General features: G+C 50.9%; 1 protein-coding gene across 1 annotated transcript in view; it reads left to right on the top strand.

The window, feature by feature from the left end:
• The first annotated feature begins 3,319 nt into the window (after window positions 1-3,319).
• The window catches only part of SH3PXD2B (SH3 and PX domains 2B), a 104,705-nt gene continuing 94,443 nt past the window's right edge, over window positions 3,320-13,581 (top strand). The window contains exon 1 of the mRNA XM_064376560.1: window positions 3,320-3,394. Within this exon, the coding sequence (XP_064232630.1) occupies window positions 3,320-3,394 (75 nt within the window). The remainder of the gene's footprint in view (window positions 3,395-13,581) is intronic.

The following is a 13,581-nucleotide window of genomic DNA, read 5'->3' as shown; positions in this document are numbered from 1 at the left end:
TGTTGACAAGGATATGGAGAAATTGGAACCTTTGTGCATTGCTGAGGAAATGTAAAACGGCACAGCCCCTGTGGAAGACAGTTTAGAGGCTCCTCAAAAAAAAAAAAATTAAACATAGAATTACCATATGATCCAGCAATTCCATTTCTTGGTATATCCACAAAAGAATTGAAAGCAGGGACTTGAACAGATATTTTTATACCAATGTTCACAGCAGTATTATTCAGAATAGCCAAAAGATGAAAACAACCCAAGTGACTATTGACAGATGGATAAAAAGTGCTATATATATATATGTATACTGGAATATTATTCAGCCATAAAAAGGAAGAAAATTCTGACACATGCTATGTGGGAAGTAGAAAAGTTCCTTTTTAAAGTTTCCTTTCTTGCTAACTTTGTTAAGCCCTATCCTATGTAGCTGTTAGACATGCCATGCTTACAGGTACATAGTACATTCTATGTCCTTGTACTTTAACCAAGATATCTGTGCTTGACGTGCTCACAGGCATGTCCCAACTCTCCACTGCTTTTACCTGTTTAGAAAAGATTTAAGTTGTTAGCCAATTGGGTTTTAGTTTAAATTGTGAGGTCTGGCTCCAGCCAGCAGAGACCAGACACAGCAGTAAGGATGACCCCAAATGTGTAAGGGATCAATTTGTGTGTTTTCCTTTGTTCACTGTACTCTCATGGCATGATGGTTAGCGAGGGTACCCTTCCTGCAGTCCAGGAAGTGAAAATTGCCTTGCTGAAAGATCCTTCGTCTCAGTGCTAATTTTTCTTTGCAGCACTGAGCATCTATTTCCAACATCTATTTCCAAGATGCTACAACATGGATGAGCCTTGAGGACATTATGCTAAGTGAAATGAGCCAGACAAAAAAAAAAAAACAAAAACCACCGTGTGATTCCACTCACATGAAGTACCTAGAGTAGTCAGATTTACAGAGATGGAAAGTAGAATGATGGCTGCCAAGGCCTGGAGAAAGTGGTGGAGAGTCAGTGCTTAATAGGGACAGACTCGAGTTTACAAAGATGAAAAGGTTCTGGAGAGGGATAGTGGTGATGGTCGCACAACAACGTGAGTGTACTTAATACCACTGAACTGTATGCTTTAAAAATGGTTGAAATGTTAAATTTTATGTAATGTATTTTTTACTACAATCAAAAAGACAAAGGAAAGATATGGAAAGATGCAGAGAGGGATAGCAACTTCTGCTGCAGGTGGTTGTGGGGGGAACTTTGTCTTCCCCAGGCCAGGCCTGCCAGGGCAGAAGAGATGGGCACGCTCAGGAGGACCCACCTCTGCCACTCAGGGTGTGGCTGGAGGCAGGTCTCTTGCTTCTCTGGAAAAACCCAGGAAGCTGGCTGATTCACAGATGGCCTCTAGCTTCTGCTTTATTAGGAAGGCTTGTCTGCTAATAAGGCAACGAACGAGGTAGCAGGGAAAGAAAAGCAGACCTTCACTTCTTTGGACATTTCCAATGAGACCTTAGGACCCTTTGACTTGGGAACTGTACTTCAGAAGAATGTGCCTTATGGGAATTTTACCAGTGCGGGTCCTGGCACCGAACAGATGCCACCCTCAAGCTGGGTCCATGAAGACAGTTTAGTAAAGGGTCAATGTATACAGGTGTGGGCGGGGCTAAGGGAGAGCCCAGGATGGCGCAGTACCCAAGGCTTGCAACAGCAAGATTGTCACTGTCCTGAGAAGAAAAGTGGCTTCAGGAACCCTGAGAGAGACCACGTGAGGAAGGGCACCTTTGGTAAAAACCACCAGGGAGGAGGGGCTTGGGGATTAAATACCCAGACCTCCCTCTCTCCTGCCATCAATCTCCTCCCAGGGCCTCCTACCCACCAAGCCCAACAGGAAGACCAGGACAGTGAAATCCACACAGGCCAGCCTCTGGGGCCCGAGCAGGATTGTAAAGTCTGGCAAGGAAGTCAAAGGAGCAAATGGAGGGGCGGATCCAAAGTGAATCAGCACCAAATCATCCATGTGGCCTGGCCAGGGTAGCTGAGAGTAGTCCTCCCCTGGATAAGCCCACCCTCTTTCAAATGCTGGTCTGGGACAGAAGTGGGGAAGAACTCTGTCGTGGCATGGAGGCGAGCCATCCGGTTTGTTGAAAAGAGCCCCCTTACTGGCCGTGAGAACACTGGCTAGGGGCCTAAACCTCCCGTCCATGCATTATATATTCATTTACCCATTCATTCAGCCAACATCTCCTGAAAGTGACTCCGTGCCCAGCCAGTGCCAGGAGGCACTAGATGAAGAAACAAGGAGCTGCCCCAGCCACGGTAGCTTCAACGAGTGAGATCCACCTGGAGCCGGGCAGTGATGGGCTCCATCCACCTACTCCCCGACTCTAACGGCCGCCTTCTGCCGCGACCTCTGTAAAATGAGTCAACTACCTTTTCCTCCTAGAGTCGGCCTGAGGATGCAAAATCAACATTTCTGAAAAGCAGGGCCCACGGCACCTGCTGAGCAGTAAATGGTCCGCAACTGGGAACCTATGGCCTTGCCATCAAGCACCCAGGTGCCCCTCACACATCGTCACCACCCTTTTACCCAGTTTTGTTGCTTTCATCGCAATTACATTTTACCTACGTGCATTTGTTGCAGTTTTTCTCTCCCTCACTCCCCATGTCCCAGACTGTGAGCCTGGGCGAACCTGGTCACTGGCCTCTTGCTTTTCCTGAATCATCAGGGCTTGGGGTGGGTTTAGGATTGCCAGCACTCCTAACATGGACTGCACTGCGGAATGGCTTGCTGGCAGGAGTACTACTAGGCCCATATTAGGGATGAAGAGACCCAGCCCAGAGAGTTTAAGCAACTCACCGAAGGGCACAGAGTGGAAAAGCGGCAGAGCCGGATTCGAACCTGGGAGTCCGGCTCTCCAATCTGGCCGTGGCAGCGGCTGCCTGAGCAAGCGTGCGAGATTGAATCGACACATCAGTCAATGAACGGGCGGCGAGTGCAGGCCCGTCCCCTCCCCCGGCGCGGCGGCTCAGCACCCGGACAAAGGCCGGGCGGGGACCCCGCGCGGGGGGCGGGGGCCGGGGCCGGGCCCTTTAAGGGGGGCGGGCCGGCGGCGCGTGGGGCGGTGCGGGGGGCGGGCCGGGGGCGGGCGGCGGCGGCTGGGCCGGGCTGGAGTGCGCGCCGAGCGAAGGGCGGCGGCGGCGGCGGCGGCTCGTGCTCTTTTCGGGTGGCGATCGCGCTCGGCTCCAGGCTCCCGGCCCGCGGCGGCGCGCCCCCAGTGCTCTCCGCACCCCGTGTCCCCCGCACCCGCGCTCGGCCCGCGGCGAGCGGAGGAGCGGCCATGCCGCCGCGGCGCAGCATCGTGGAGGTGAAGGTGCTGGACGTGCAGAAGCGGCGGGTGCCCAACAAGCATTATGTGAGTGCGGCGCGGACCCCACGCCCCCTAGAGCCCGCGCCCCGCCGGGGGCGACCGAGGCCCCCGGGCTCGGAAAACTTCTGCCTCCAGCGCTTCCCGTCCCCTCCTCCCCTGCTCTCCCCTTGGCCCTGCAGCGGCGCTGCCCGGGTCCCTCCCGACTCCTCCCCCCTCCTCCCCTCCCCGCTTTTGCCCCGTTCTCCTCCTCCATCCCTTTCTCCCGCCTCGCCCCCCTACTCGCCTCTCTGCGGCTCCTCTACACTTTTCTGTCTCCTCCGTGCCCCCCACCCCACTCCCGTCCTGCTCATGAGTGGAAAAGTCTGGCCCCAGCCGGTGAGGGGGCAGAGACAGAAAGCGGGAGAGAGAGAAGCGCCTGTTCCCAGGCCGCCTGCCCTGCCACTCCTTGTCCAGAGGCGCGCAGACCCGCAGTGCCCAGCCACAGGTAGCCCCTCTAGGGATCGCCGAGTTTGACTCCGTTCTTTTGCAAGAGCCAGCCTGGGCGATGGAGGAGAGCTCTCGGTATGGATCATTTGAGTGGCCGCACCTTTAAAGGGTTAAAAACATCCCCTGCCCCCTCTCTCCAGGAACTTCTGTTAAAAAATGTATGAAAGTTTTCTCCTGGCATCTCCCTCTGGAACATGGGAATCTTGTTTGGAGCTGGCAAGGACTTGAGAAAATGGGACAGTAGCGTTGTTTTGCAGATGAGAAGGTTGAGGCTCAGAGGTTGCAGGTCCTAGAACACAGAGCTGCATTCGGGCTTCCCTCCCTCTAGAAAGGGTCCTGGGACTGACGGTGACCTGCAGGTGGAAAGTGGCTTCCGCAGCAACCTAGGGGACACGTCTGCAGATTCAGGAGGCCCTGGGACCACCTCTTCAGGTTCTGGGTGGAGATAAAGGGGATGTGGGGTGATGGGCCCACATGAGGCCTTGGGGAGGGCCTCGTTACAGCAGGAAGGGGGCTATAGTGTCTCTGGCGGTGAGAAGTGGGCAGTGGCTGAGCCTGGCTGCAGAGAAGTTAACCAGGAAGGGAAAAAGAGCAAGAGGGAGGGAAAAAATCCTAACAAAGAAGTATAGAACAATGAATAGAAAAGGGCGTTGGCTGGCTAAATTAAGCTCCTTGACCTCCCTGGAAGTCGTCTTCAAATCTTTTTTTTAAAAGAACTAATTCTTACACAGTAGATCGACATGCCTTCCATGAATAGCCTGTGAAATTCTGAAAGGAGATAGCCGGGAACCCACTCCGAGCTCTCCACAAGAAAGGGTGTGCTGTGTGATTCTGTATTGTTATTGGCTGGGCAGCCAGTTGTTCAGCCCTTAGCCAGGCGGTGGGAAGCTATTTCCTGGACCTGTGGCATCTTTAAATAGAGTGAAGTTTCCCTTGATTCCAGAGCTGAGCTAAATTGTCTTTTTTTTTCTTCCTTTTTTGATTTTTTGTTAACTGTTTCCAAATGCTGCCAAATCTTAGTTTCTTGTTTGAGCCTGTTAGTGCGTAACTGAGTTTGCCTCTTGGGCATGAAGACAGATTTCACCAACATGGCAACAGGAGGAAGTCTGGAATTCTCCATGCCACCTCCCACCAGGTCTGTGAGCTGGCAAAATGAGAATAGATACCGCCACTGAGGCCCGGCCATCGTGATCCACACGCCCTCCCTGGCCACTCCATATCAGGCTTGAGGGTCTTAAACCCATTTGACAGATGAGGAAACCAGGGCTCAGCAGGGTGAGGTCCCACGCCGAAGGTCACAGTCAGGAGCCAAGCAGGGATGTAAATCCAGGTCCGTTGGTTGCCGAAAAGACCACACCACTTCCCAGATCCAGTACCCCCATAATTTGAGCAAAGTCCTCTGAAAAACTGGGAAATCTCTCATATCATTAGTGAAAACCTGGAAGCTTTTCATTCTCTGCTCTGTCAGCTCCATCGTTGCCAGTTTTTTTAAGATTTTGCAGCTTTGAGAAGCATCTTTCGAAGCTTTCAGCCACTTTTTAGGAGCCCCCGAGACAAGTTTCTATGTTAAAACATAGATTGGGGTTTGGATCTTGGCTTCCCAGCTGGTGGCTGTGTCGCCTCTCAGCCTCAGTTTTTCATCTGTGTAATGGGGATGGTATTGTCCATTTCCTGGGGGAGCAGCCACGTGGCAGGCAGGGGTGGAGTTCCCTAACCATTAGCTCCCTGCCTGCCTGTCCCGAGGTATCTTGTCACTGATTGGGAATATGCCGAAGTCACATGCTGGGGGGACTCACCAAGACCTTGTTTTTCTGCATGTGGGTTTAGTCACTCATGTGATTCAAGGGGCCTTCTCCCTTCTAGTCCAGCCTTCTGGGTTCATCAGATGAGGAGAGGCGATGGGCTGAACTGAAGCCCGAGTCATCCACAGGAACATTACTGCCATGATGGCAGGGGGGCTGAACCCAACGGAAATGGATGCCTGTGGCGGGCGACCACCACTGCTGTTCCCAAGCTCCACCCCAGCCCCACACAAACTCTGGAAAGAGCAGGCATGAAGGCAGCTATTGGCGGGCCTGGACTTTGACTGCCATTTGGTATCCCTCTTTCTGAAGCCACCCTGGAGAGACAGCATCAGCTGGGGAGTTGAACAGTCCTACTGTGTGACCTTGGACTGGTTGCTTTGCCTCTCTGAGCTCTAGCTTCTGTGTAAATACTACTACATCGCTCAAAGGCAGAGTTTCTCAGCCTCAACAGTTTTGCCATTGTGGGCTGGTCATTCTTTGTTATAGGGCTGTCCTGTGGATTGTAGGATGTTTAGCAGATCCCTGGCTTCTACCCACTAGTCATCCCCCTTCCCAGCTGTGGCACCCAAAAGGTCTCCGGGCATTGATTGCTGCCTGTCCTCCTGGGGGGCAGCATCACACACATCCTACCCCAGCCACTACACCATAGAATACACAAGTCGGTTTTTGAGAGTCCCTTTCACTACACCCCCTAATTTCCCACTACCCCCTCCCCATTTGCAGCCATCTCGGCCACCACGTGTTCATCACCCATTGCCTGTGATGGACAAGGTCATGGGTGCTTTAGATGTCATTGGAGAACTGCACCCAGAGTTCAGGATTGCCCATCAGGGCTGGGCCACCTGCTCCATCTGAAATGGTGCCTTCTCCAAGATCGGAATGGTATCGTCTCCAGCCCCAGCCTCAGTCACCCACAGGCAGAGCCATCATCCATGGGCCCAGGAGCAGAGCCACAGGCCAAGTCTGGAGAATGTGGGGCCAGAAGCTCCAGGGGACTCTGAGATCCTGGCAGGTTGATGACAGTTATCCATAATATTGTTTGGAGAGTGTCTCCCTGGAGCCACCGCCCTCTGTTGGAAGCAGGGAGATGAAGGTTTCGGGGGCTGCTTCCTTTCTCTGCTGGCGTCTTTCCTGCACTAGAGCCCGAGGGCTTGGGGATGAATGGAGAGGGGGCTTCTGAGGATGACATCCTGGGAGACCCTCCCCAGCTAGGTTGTCTTCGGCTTGAGGGGAGGAAGAAGAGCTCCAGGTAGAATTTGTGGGTTTTATTTGGATCACCCCATTTCCCACACTGGAGAGGGATGTACAGAAGCATTAGTCTCAGCAGCAGGGGCCTGGAGATGCTGGCGGGCTCTGTCTCAACATCTTTAAGTGTTAAGAGGAGCAAGATGGTTATAGTATTTATGGCAGCAAGAATAACAGTGGCTCAGTAACCTGAGCAGGGCACTGGGTCAGGCTCTCTAGGTGTGTTTAGGCATCACAGCAGCCCTTTCAAATAGGTACATATATAATTGTTTTTTGAGACGGGGTCTCATTCTGTCACTCAGGCTGGAGTGGTGCAATCCCGGCTCCCTGCAGCCTCTGCCTCCCGGGTTCCAGCGATTTTCCTGCCTCAGCCTTCCGGGTTGCTGGGATTACAGGCGTTCACCACCACACCCAGCTAATTTTTGTATTTTTAGTAGAGATGGGGTTTCGCTATGTTGGCCAGGCTGGTCTCAAACTCCTGACCTCAGGTGATCTGCCCACCTTGGCCTCCCAAAGTGCTGGGATTACAGGCGTGAGCCACCTCGCCTGGCTCAAATAGGTATATTGTCAATATAGTAATAAAATATTTGGCACATAGAAAAGATACATAGAATAAAATAAATATCTATATCTAAATAACCTTCCAAGTCTTCAGATCTCTATATTTTGCTGTATTGATTTCAAAACTTTTTTATTTTTAAGAAATAAAGCATCACAGCTGCAAAGCCCCCTGTGCACGCTCCCCAGTGCTGCCCCTCCCCCATAAACCACTATCCTGCATTTGATGTTGATCATTCCCATGCACTTGTGAAAAATAGACTAATAGATAGGGTATTTTCTTTAATAGCTTTCTTGAGGTATAATTTACATATATAAAATTCATCCATCGTAAGTGTGCAATTCACTGATTTTTAAAGAAAATTTATAGAGCTGTGCAGCCATCACCACAATCCAGTTTTATAACATTTCCATCATCCCCAAAAAGATCCCCTACACCCATTTGTGATCAGTCCCCTTCCCACCCCAGCCCGTGGACCTTTTAATGTCTTTTCCTTTTTACCATTCCCTAAAATCTTGTATTGTCATGAATGTTTTAAAACTATAAAAAAGCATTACATGGCCAGGAGTGGTGGCTCATGCCTGTAATCCCAGCACTTTGGGAGGCTGAGGCAGGCAGATCATGAGGTCAGGAGTTAGAGACCAGCCTGACCAACATGGTGAAAAGCCACCTCTACTTAAAATACAAAAATTAGGTGTGGTGGTGCACGCCTGTAATTGCAGCTACTCAGGAGGCTGAGGCAGGAGAATCGCTTGAACCCGGGAGGCAGAGATTGCAGTGAGCCAAGACTGTGTCACTGCACTCCAGCCTGGGCAGCAGAGTGAGACTCCGTCTCAAAAAAAAAAAGCATTACACTTTTGAGATCTGTGTCGATCCAGGTAGCTCCAGTTCATCTCAACTGTTGTTTACTATGGCATTGATGAATATGCCCCTATTTTTTCAAGCTCCTGCTGGGAACTGTTAGAGTGTTTCCAGCAGTTGACTGTCTTACAGCTGCCTGCTTGCGCAGGGATCCACAGGAGAATTGCTGGGCCTTGTGGTTTATGCGTTTTCAACTTTTCATTTACATCTCCAGGGTTCCCTTTGCTCTCTCTTCTTGCTAACACTCCGTATCATCAGACTTTTCAGTCTTTGCCAATCTGATGGGGGCAAAAGTGGCGCTTGTTCACACCAGTGAGGTTGAGCAGCTTTTCATACCTTTATCAGCCATTTCAGTTTCCTATTCTGTGAATTACCAGTTTTTATCCTTCGCCTCTTTTTAAATATATTGGGTTGTCTTTTATTGATTGATGGGATTTATTTATACATTTGGGATACTAATCCTTCGGGTAATAACATTAGTTTTCTGTTTTCCCCTTGAGGAGACTGCAGGTTCAGAGAGGTGGAAGCATGTGCCTGAGGTCACACAGCAAGGAGTGGCTTGTGGGAATTGGGCTAGATGCCCTTCTGTCTGGGAGAGACATGGGGCGACCCTGTGATCCCACCATGGAACTGAGCGATCTTGGGTGGGTCACTTAGGCTTCTGGGCCCCGGTTTCCTCTTGTATGAAATACTGGGGCCATCCAGGCCCTTCTCTGATCTCACCGTTTATTCAGCCCTGACTGAAGAAGTGCAGGCCACCGCCAGCCCTCAGTCATTCTCACTCCAAGAAGTTCTGGGTGGATTGCACCGCTGGAGTGATGGCTCTGCAGGCTCTGTGCTGCCAGCTCTGAAACCTCCCTCCTTGATTTGCCAGGCTCCGGAAGCCCGGGGGTCACTGTACTGAGCAGCTGAGTTTGGAAGAGTAGATCGTGCCCTTAGTAGGCATTGTTGGCATTCTCAGTCCCATCGGGGCCTCCGGCAGGTGAGCCCAATGGTCTAGGACAAACCACGGATCTGCTGCCCAAATTAGCTGCATTCTCTTCCCCAGCCATCAGATCCCCACCTCCTCCCATCAGATCCCCACCTCCTCCTATCCCTGGCACCCGTTTTGCGGGAACACACAGGGCAGGGCAGCAAAGTGGAGTGGCAAGAACTTGGGTGTTAGAGCCAAATATCTGGGTTCAAGTCTGCATGGCCCTGGGCAGGCAGCTCGCTGAATGCCCCCCTTGGTTTTTACATTTGTAAGATAGATGCAGTGACTTCCTTCTAAGATGATTGTGCAGGCTTTCGGTGATGTATGCACGGAATCTGTACTCCAGTCCTGCTGCTGGAAAGAATGCCAACTGCCAGCACATGTCTTACCAACCCACCGTTACCTTCGTGATGAAAAGACCTGGCTCTGAATTCTCTTCAAGAGCTCCTGAGCGGGGCGACCTTGAACTGTGTGAGGATCTGTAAAATGGGAATAGTCATAGCACCTAGCGCACAATACTGAGCCTCATGGGTATAAAAAGCACTCAGTAAATCTCTTGAACCTGGGAGGTGGAGGTTGCAGTGAGCCGAGATTGCACCACTTCACTCCAGCCTGGGTGACAAAGGGAGACTGTCGGCTAAAATCAAATGAAGTAAAGATACTCCATAAATGGTAGTCATGAAAAGTACAGCTGATGATGATAACAGTCAGATCTGAATTTCCGCACTGCTTTCCTGCGTGCTGCCCCGAGGGTACACTATACAGTTTTCACGGTCTTTCATTCAAGAGGCATTTTGGGGGATGCCTGCCCCAGGCTGGGCCCGTGCTGCTGCTGGGATAGGCCCGGGAGCAAGGCAGAGCCATTCCTACCTATTGTGCAGGGGGTTCTTGTCCTCTACTGTGTCTGTGTCACAAGAGGTAGGGCCCTCTTAAGGCCCCTTGGGTAGGTTTTTATTTAATGACTATTGCTTTCTTTTGATTGGGAAAAAGTAGGTGCTTGTCACACAGGCAAGCTATATATGCCAAGTGAGTGGCAAGCAGACGGCATTTCTGTGTTGATGCTCTGCTCTGCTAGAGACTTGGTCAACCATTTTCCCCCATCCCGTCCCCGACCCTATAGGTGCAATGCACAAGCATCTCAGCCCACCTGGTTGGTCATCCTCAATGGGAGAAGCTGCAGCCTGCTCTGGTACATTCTGTGTATGGCAGGTGTCTCAAGGTCAAAGGAGGTGGAGCAGTTATATCTTCAAACTATTTAAATGTCACTTTAGGCCGGGCATGATGGCTCATGCCTATAATCCCAGCACTTTGGGAGGCTGAGGCGGGCAGATCACCTGAGGTCGGGAGTTCGAGACCAGCCTGACCAACATGGAGAAACCGGTCTCTACTAAAAATACAAATATTAGCTGGGCATGGTGGCACATGCCTGTAATTCCAGCTATTTGGGAGGCTGAGGCAGGAAAATTGCTTGAACCTGGGAGGTGGAGGTTGCGGTGGGCCGAGATCGTGCCATTGCACTCCAGCCTGGGCAACAAGCACAAAACTCCGTCTCAAAAAAAAATTTTTTTCACTATAGTTCAGACTTTGAATCAGTGCCATTCTGTGCCTCTAGTGGGCTGAGAAAGTACATCAGACAACTTGGGTTCAAATCTCTGCTCTGCCACCTACCAACTGTGACCTCAGACAAGCCTCTGCACCTCGGTTTCCTCATCTATAAAATAGGGATAAAAATAGTTCCAATTCATAGGGCTAATAATGTGAGAATTAAAGGGGCCTAGCATCTAATTGAGGTTTGATAATGGTAAACTGTATTAGGAGTGTACAAACCTAGTATCATTTATGATCATAAAAGGTGGGTAACCACTTAAAAGTGCATCAGTAGAGAACAAGCTAAATTGTGCTGTATCCATGTGCTTGAATACCATCAAGATGGTAGAACTATTCCATCTTCTGTCACAAGAATATTAAATAGCTAAAGCTGGTTTGCAAAATAACATACTCAGGCTGATTTTCACCTGATTACAAATGAAGGATGAAAATACGAGTCTGTCTAAGCTCAGAAATACAGCTGATAAAATGTCATTCCTTTTTTTTTGCTTGTCTGTGCTTTTCTGTTTTCCGAATGTTCTGCAAAGAACACATATTCTTGTTTTTAGTAAAAATAAAAAAACAGCAAATGCTCATTTTTAAAAAGAAGCTGTGCCAAGCTGGGGCAGCTCCAGCCGGATCCCCACATCCTGCTGCCCTGTCCTGTCCCAAAGGATTCTCCTGTCCTCCTGCCTCAGAGGCTCTTTCCCAACTCCTGCCGCAGAGGGAGGTCTCTGGATGTGGCTTTCCAGTCTGTGAGCTAGAGAAATAGAAAGCGATGAGTTTAAAATACCACGAGGGAAGGCTTGGGCAGATGCTTTCCTGGTTAAAATGCTCCTTGCTCAGCAAGTCCGGGCCCTTTCCCATCGTGCTTACAGCTGAATAGGGTCGGGAAGAATTGCAGGTTCAGGTTCTGCAGATCCGGCATGGTCTGTAGTCTGAGGTCACAGGGCACCAGACACGTCATCCAGGTCAGAGGTGTGCCCTACGGCCCACTTCCCTGGGCGTTCCGTGTGTCCTCTTGCCTCCCCCCGGAGGTACTGGCAGGTTGGCAAGCAGCCCAGTTACCATACTGCCAAACAAGGAAGGCTGGAGGGACCGTGCCATTCCCTCCATGACACTCACGTCCTGCTTGCAAATTGTGCATCCTTTTTTCCTCGGAGAGAGAGCTATGGTAGAGGGAACGTCAGGGGAGCAGTCTTGCTTTGCATGACTCAGTTTTCCCCTTCCCCTTAGCGATGAAGCCAGCTGTGGGTCCCTGCAGCTGCAGGAAAGGAAACTGCTGTCCCCTGAGCAACCTGTTAGTCTGATGGGTTCAATCAGTGAGTTGTGAGCACCCACACATGGCCAAAAGAGTAGACGAGGTTTATTGAGAAGGCCGTGTGGCTTCTGCCGTCTGGGCCTGGGTTCTAATTTGATTCTGTCATTCATTCACTGTTGGTCCTGAGCCTTCTCTGGGCAATAGGGGGCTTTGTTAGGGAGATCCAATGAACTTTTATGCAGAATGGCTGAGGAGGGGTGCTGCTGGCCTGGGTAATGCCCAGAACCTGAGGCTCTGTGGTCCCTATCCTAGAACCCTTGTCGGGGGGGTCAGCTGGCCCCTGGGTGAAGCTGGCATCCTTTGCCACTGATGTGACATGAGAACCGGCTGACAAGATAGACTCAGGAGACTCCATGCCTCCAGCAGTGGGCGGGGCCCGGGCTTCTGTGGCTGCCTCCTAAGGACTCTTCCTCTGCAGAAGCCCGCAAACCTGAGCTCTGCCACAAGCCATCGGACTCTGCTCCATTCTCCAAACTGCAGTACTTTCTCCTTCCTTATTTGCTGGCCTAGATGCACGCCTGCAGGTGGGCGTGACTCTCAGCCCAGGACCTTCTTCAAATGGTAAAGGGAGGAGGGGCTGTGGGCAGAGCTCACCTGCCTGCTTCTGCAGCCCTGTCTCAGGCTGTCCCAGGGCTGAGGGTGGCCAGAGTTACCAAACGAAAATGCAGGATACCGGCCAGACGCAGTGGCTCACGTCTGTAATCCCAGCACTTTGGGAGGCCGAGGTGGGTGGATCATGAGGTCGGGAGTTCAAGACGAGCCTGGCCAGTATGGTGAAACCTCATCTCTACTAATAATACAAAAATTAGCCGGGTGTGGTGGCAGGCACCTGTAGTCCCAGCTACTCAGGAGGCTGAGGCAAGAGAATCGCTTGAACCCAGGAGATGGAGGTTGCAGTGAGCTAAGATCGTGCCACTGCACTCCAGCCTGGGCAACAGAGTGAGACTCCGTCTCAAAAAAAAAAGAAAATGCAGGATGCTTAGTTCTATTTCAATTTCAAATAAACATGCAATATTTGGGACATATTTATGAGAAACAATTATTCATTGTTTATCTGAAATTCAGATTTTACTGGGCATCCTATTCTTTATCTGGCAAGGCTGCCAGAACTACCACTTTGAAAAAACAACAGCAACCACCAAGAAAGCTTCATTTTATGGGCTGGGCATGGTAGTTCATGCCTGTAATCCCAGCACCTTGGAATACTAAGGCGGAAGGATCATTTGAGCCCAGGAGTTCGACACCAGCCTGGGGAGCATAGTGAGACATCATCGCTACTAAAAATCAACAAAATTAGCCAGGTGTGATGGTTCTTGCCTGTAATCCCAGCTACTTGGGAGGCTGAGGTAGGAAGATTGCTTGAGCCCAGGAGACAGAGGCTGCAGTGAGTCGTAT

This window comes from Aotus nancymaae, unplaced genomic scaffold (genome assembly GCF_030222135.1).
Source record: "Aotus nancymaae isolate 86718 unplaced genomic scaffold, 86718_ANA_hifiasm-v0.15.2.pri h1tg000015l_1, whole genome shotgun sequence".
Classification (NCBI taxonomy): Eukaryota; Metazoa; Chordata; class Mammalia; order Primates; family Aotidae; genus Aotus; species Aotus nancymaae.
This window is presented reverse-complemented; position numbering and strand designations above follow the sequence as displayed.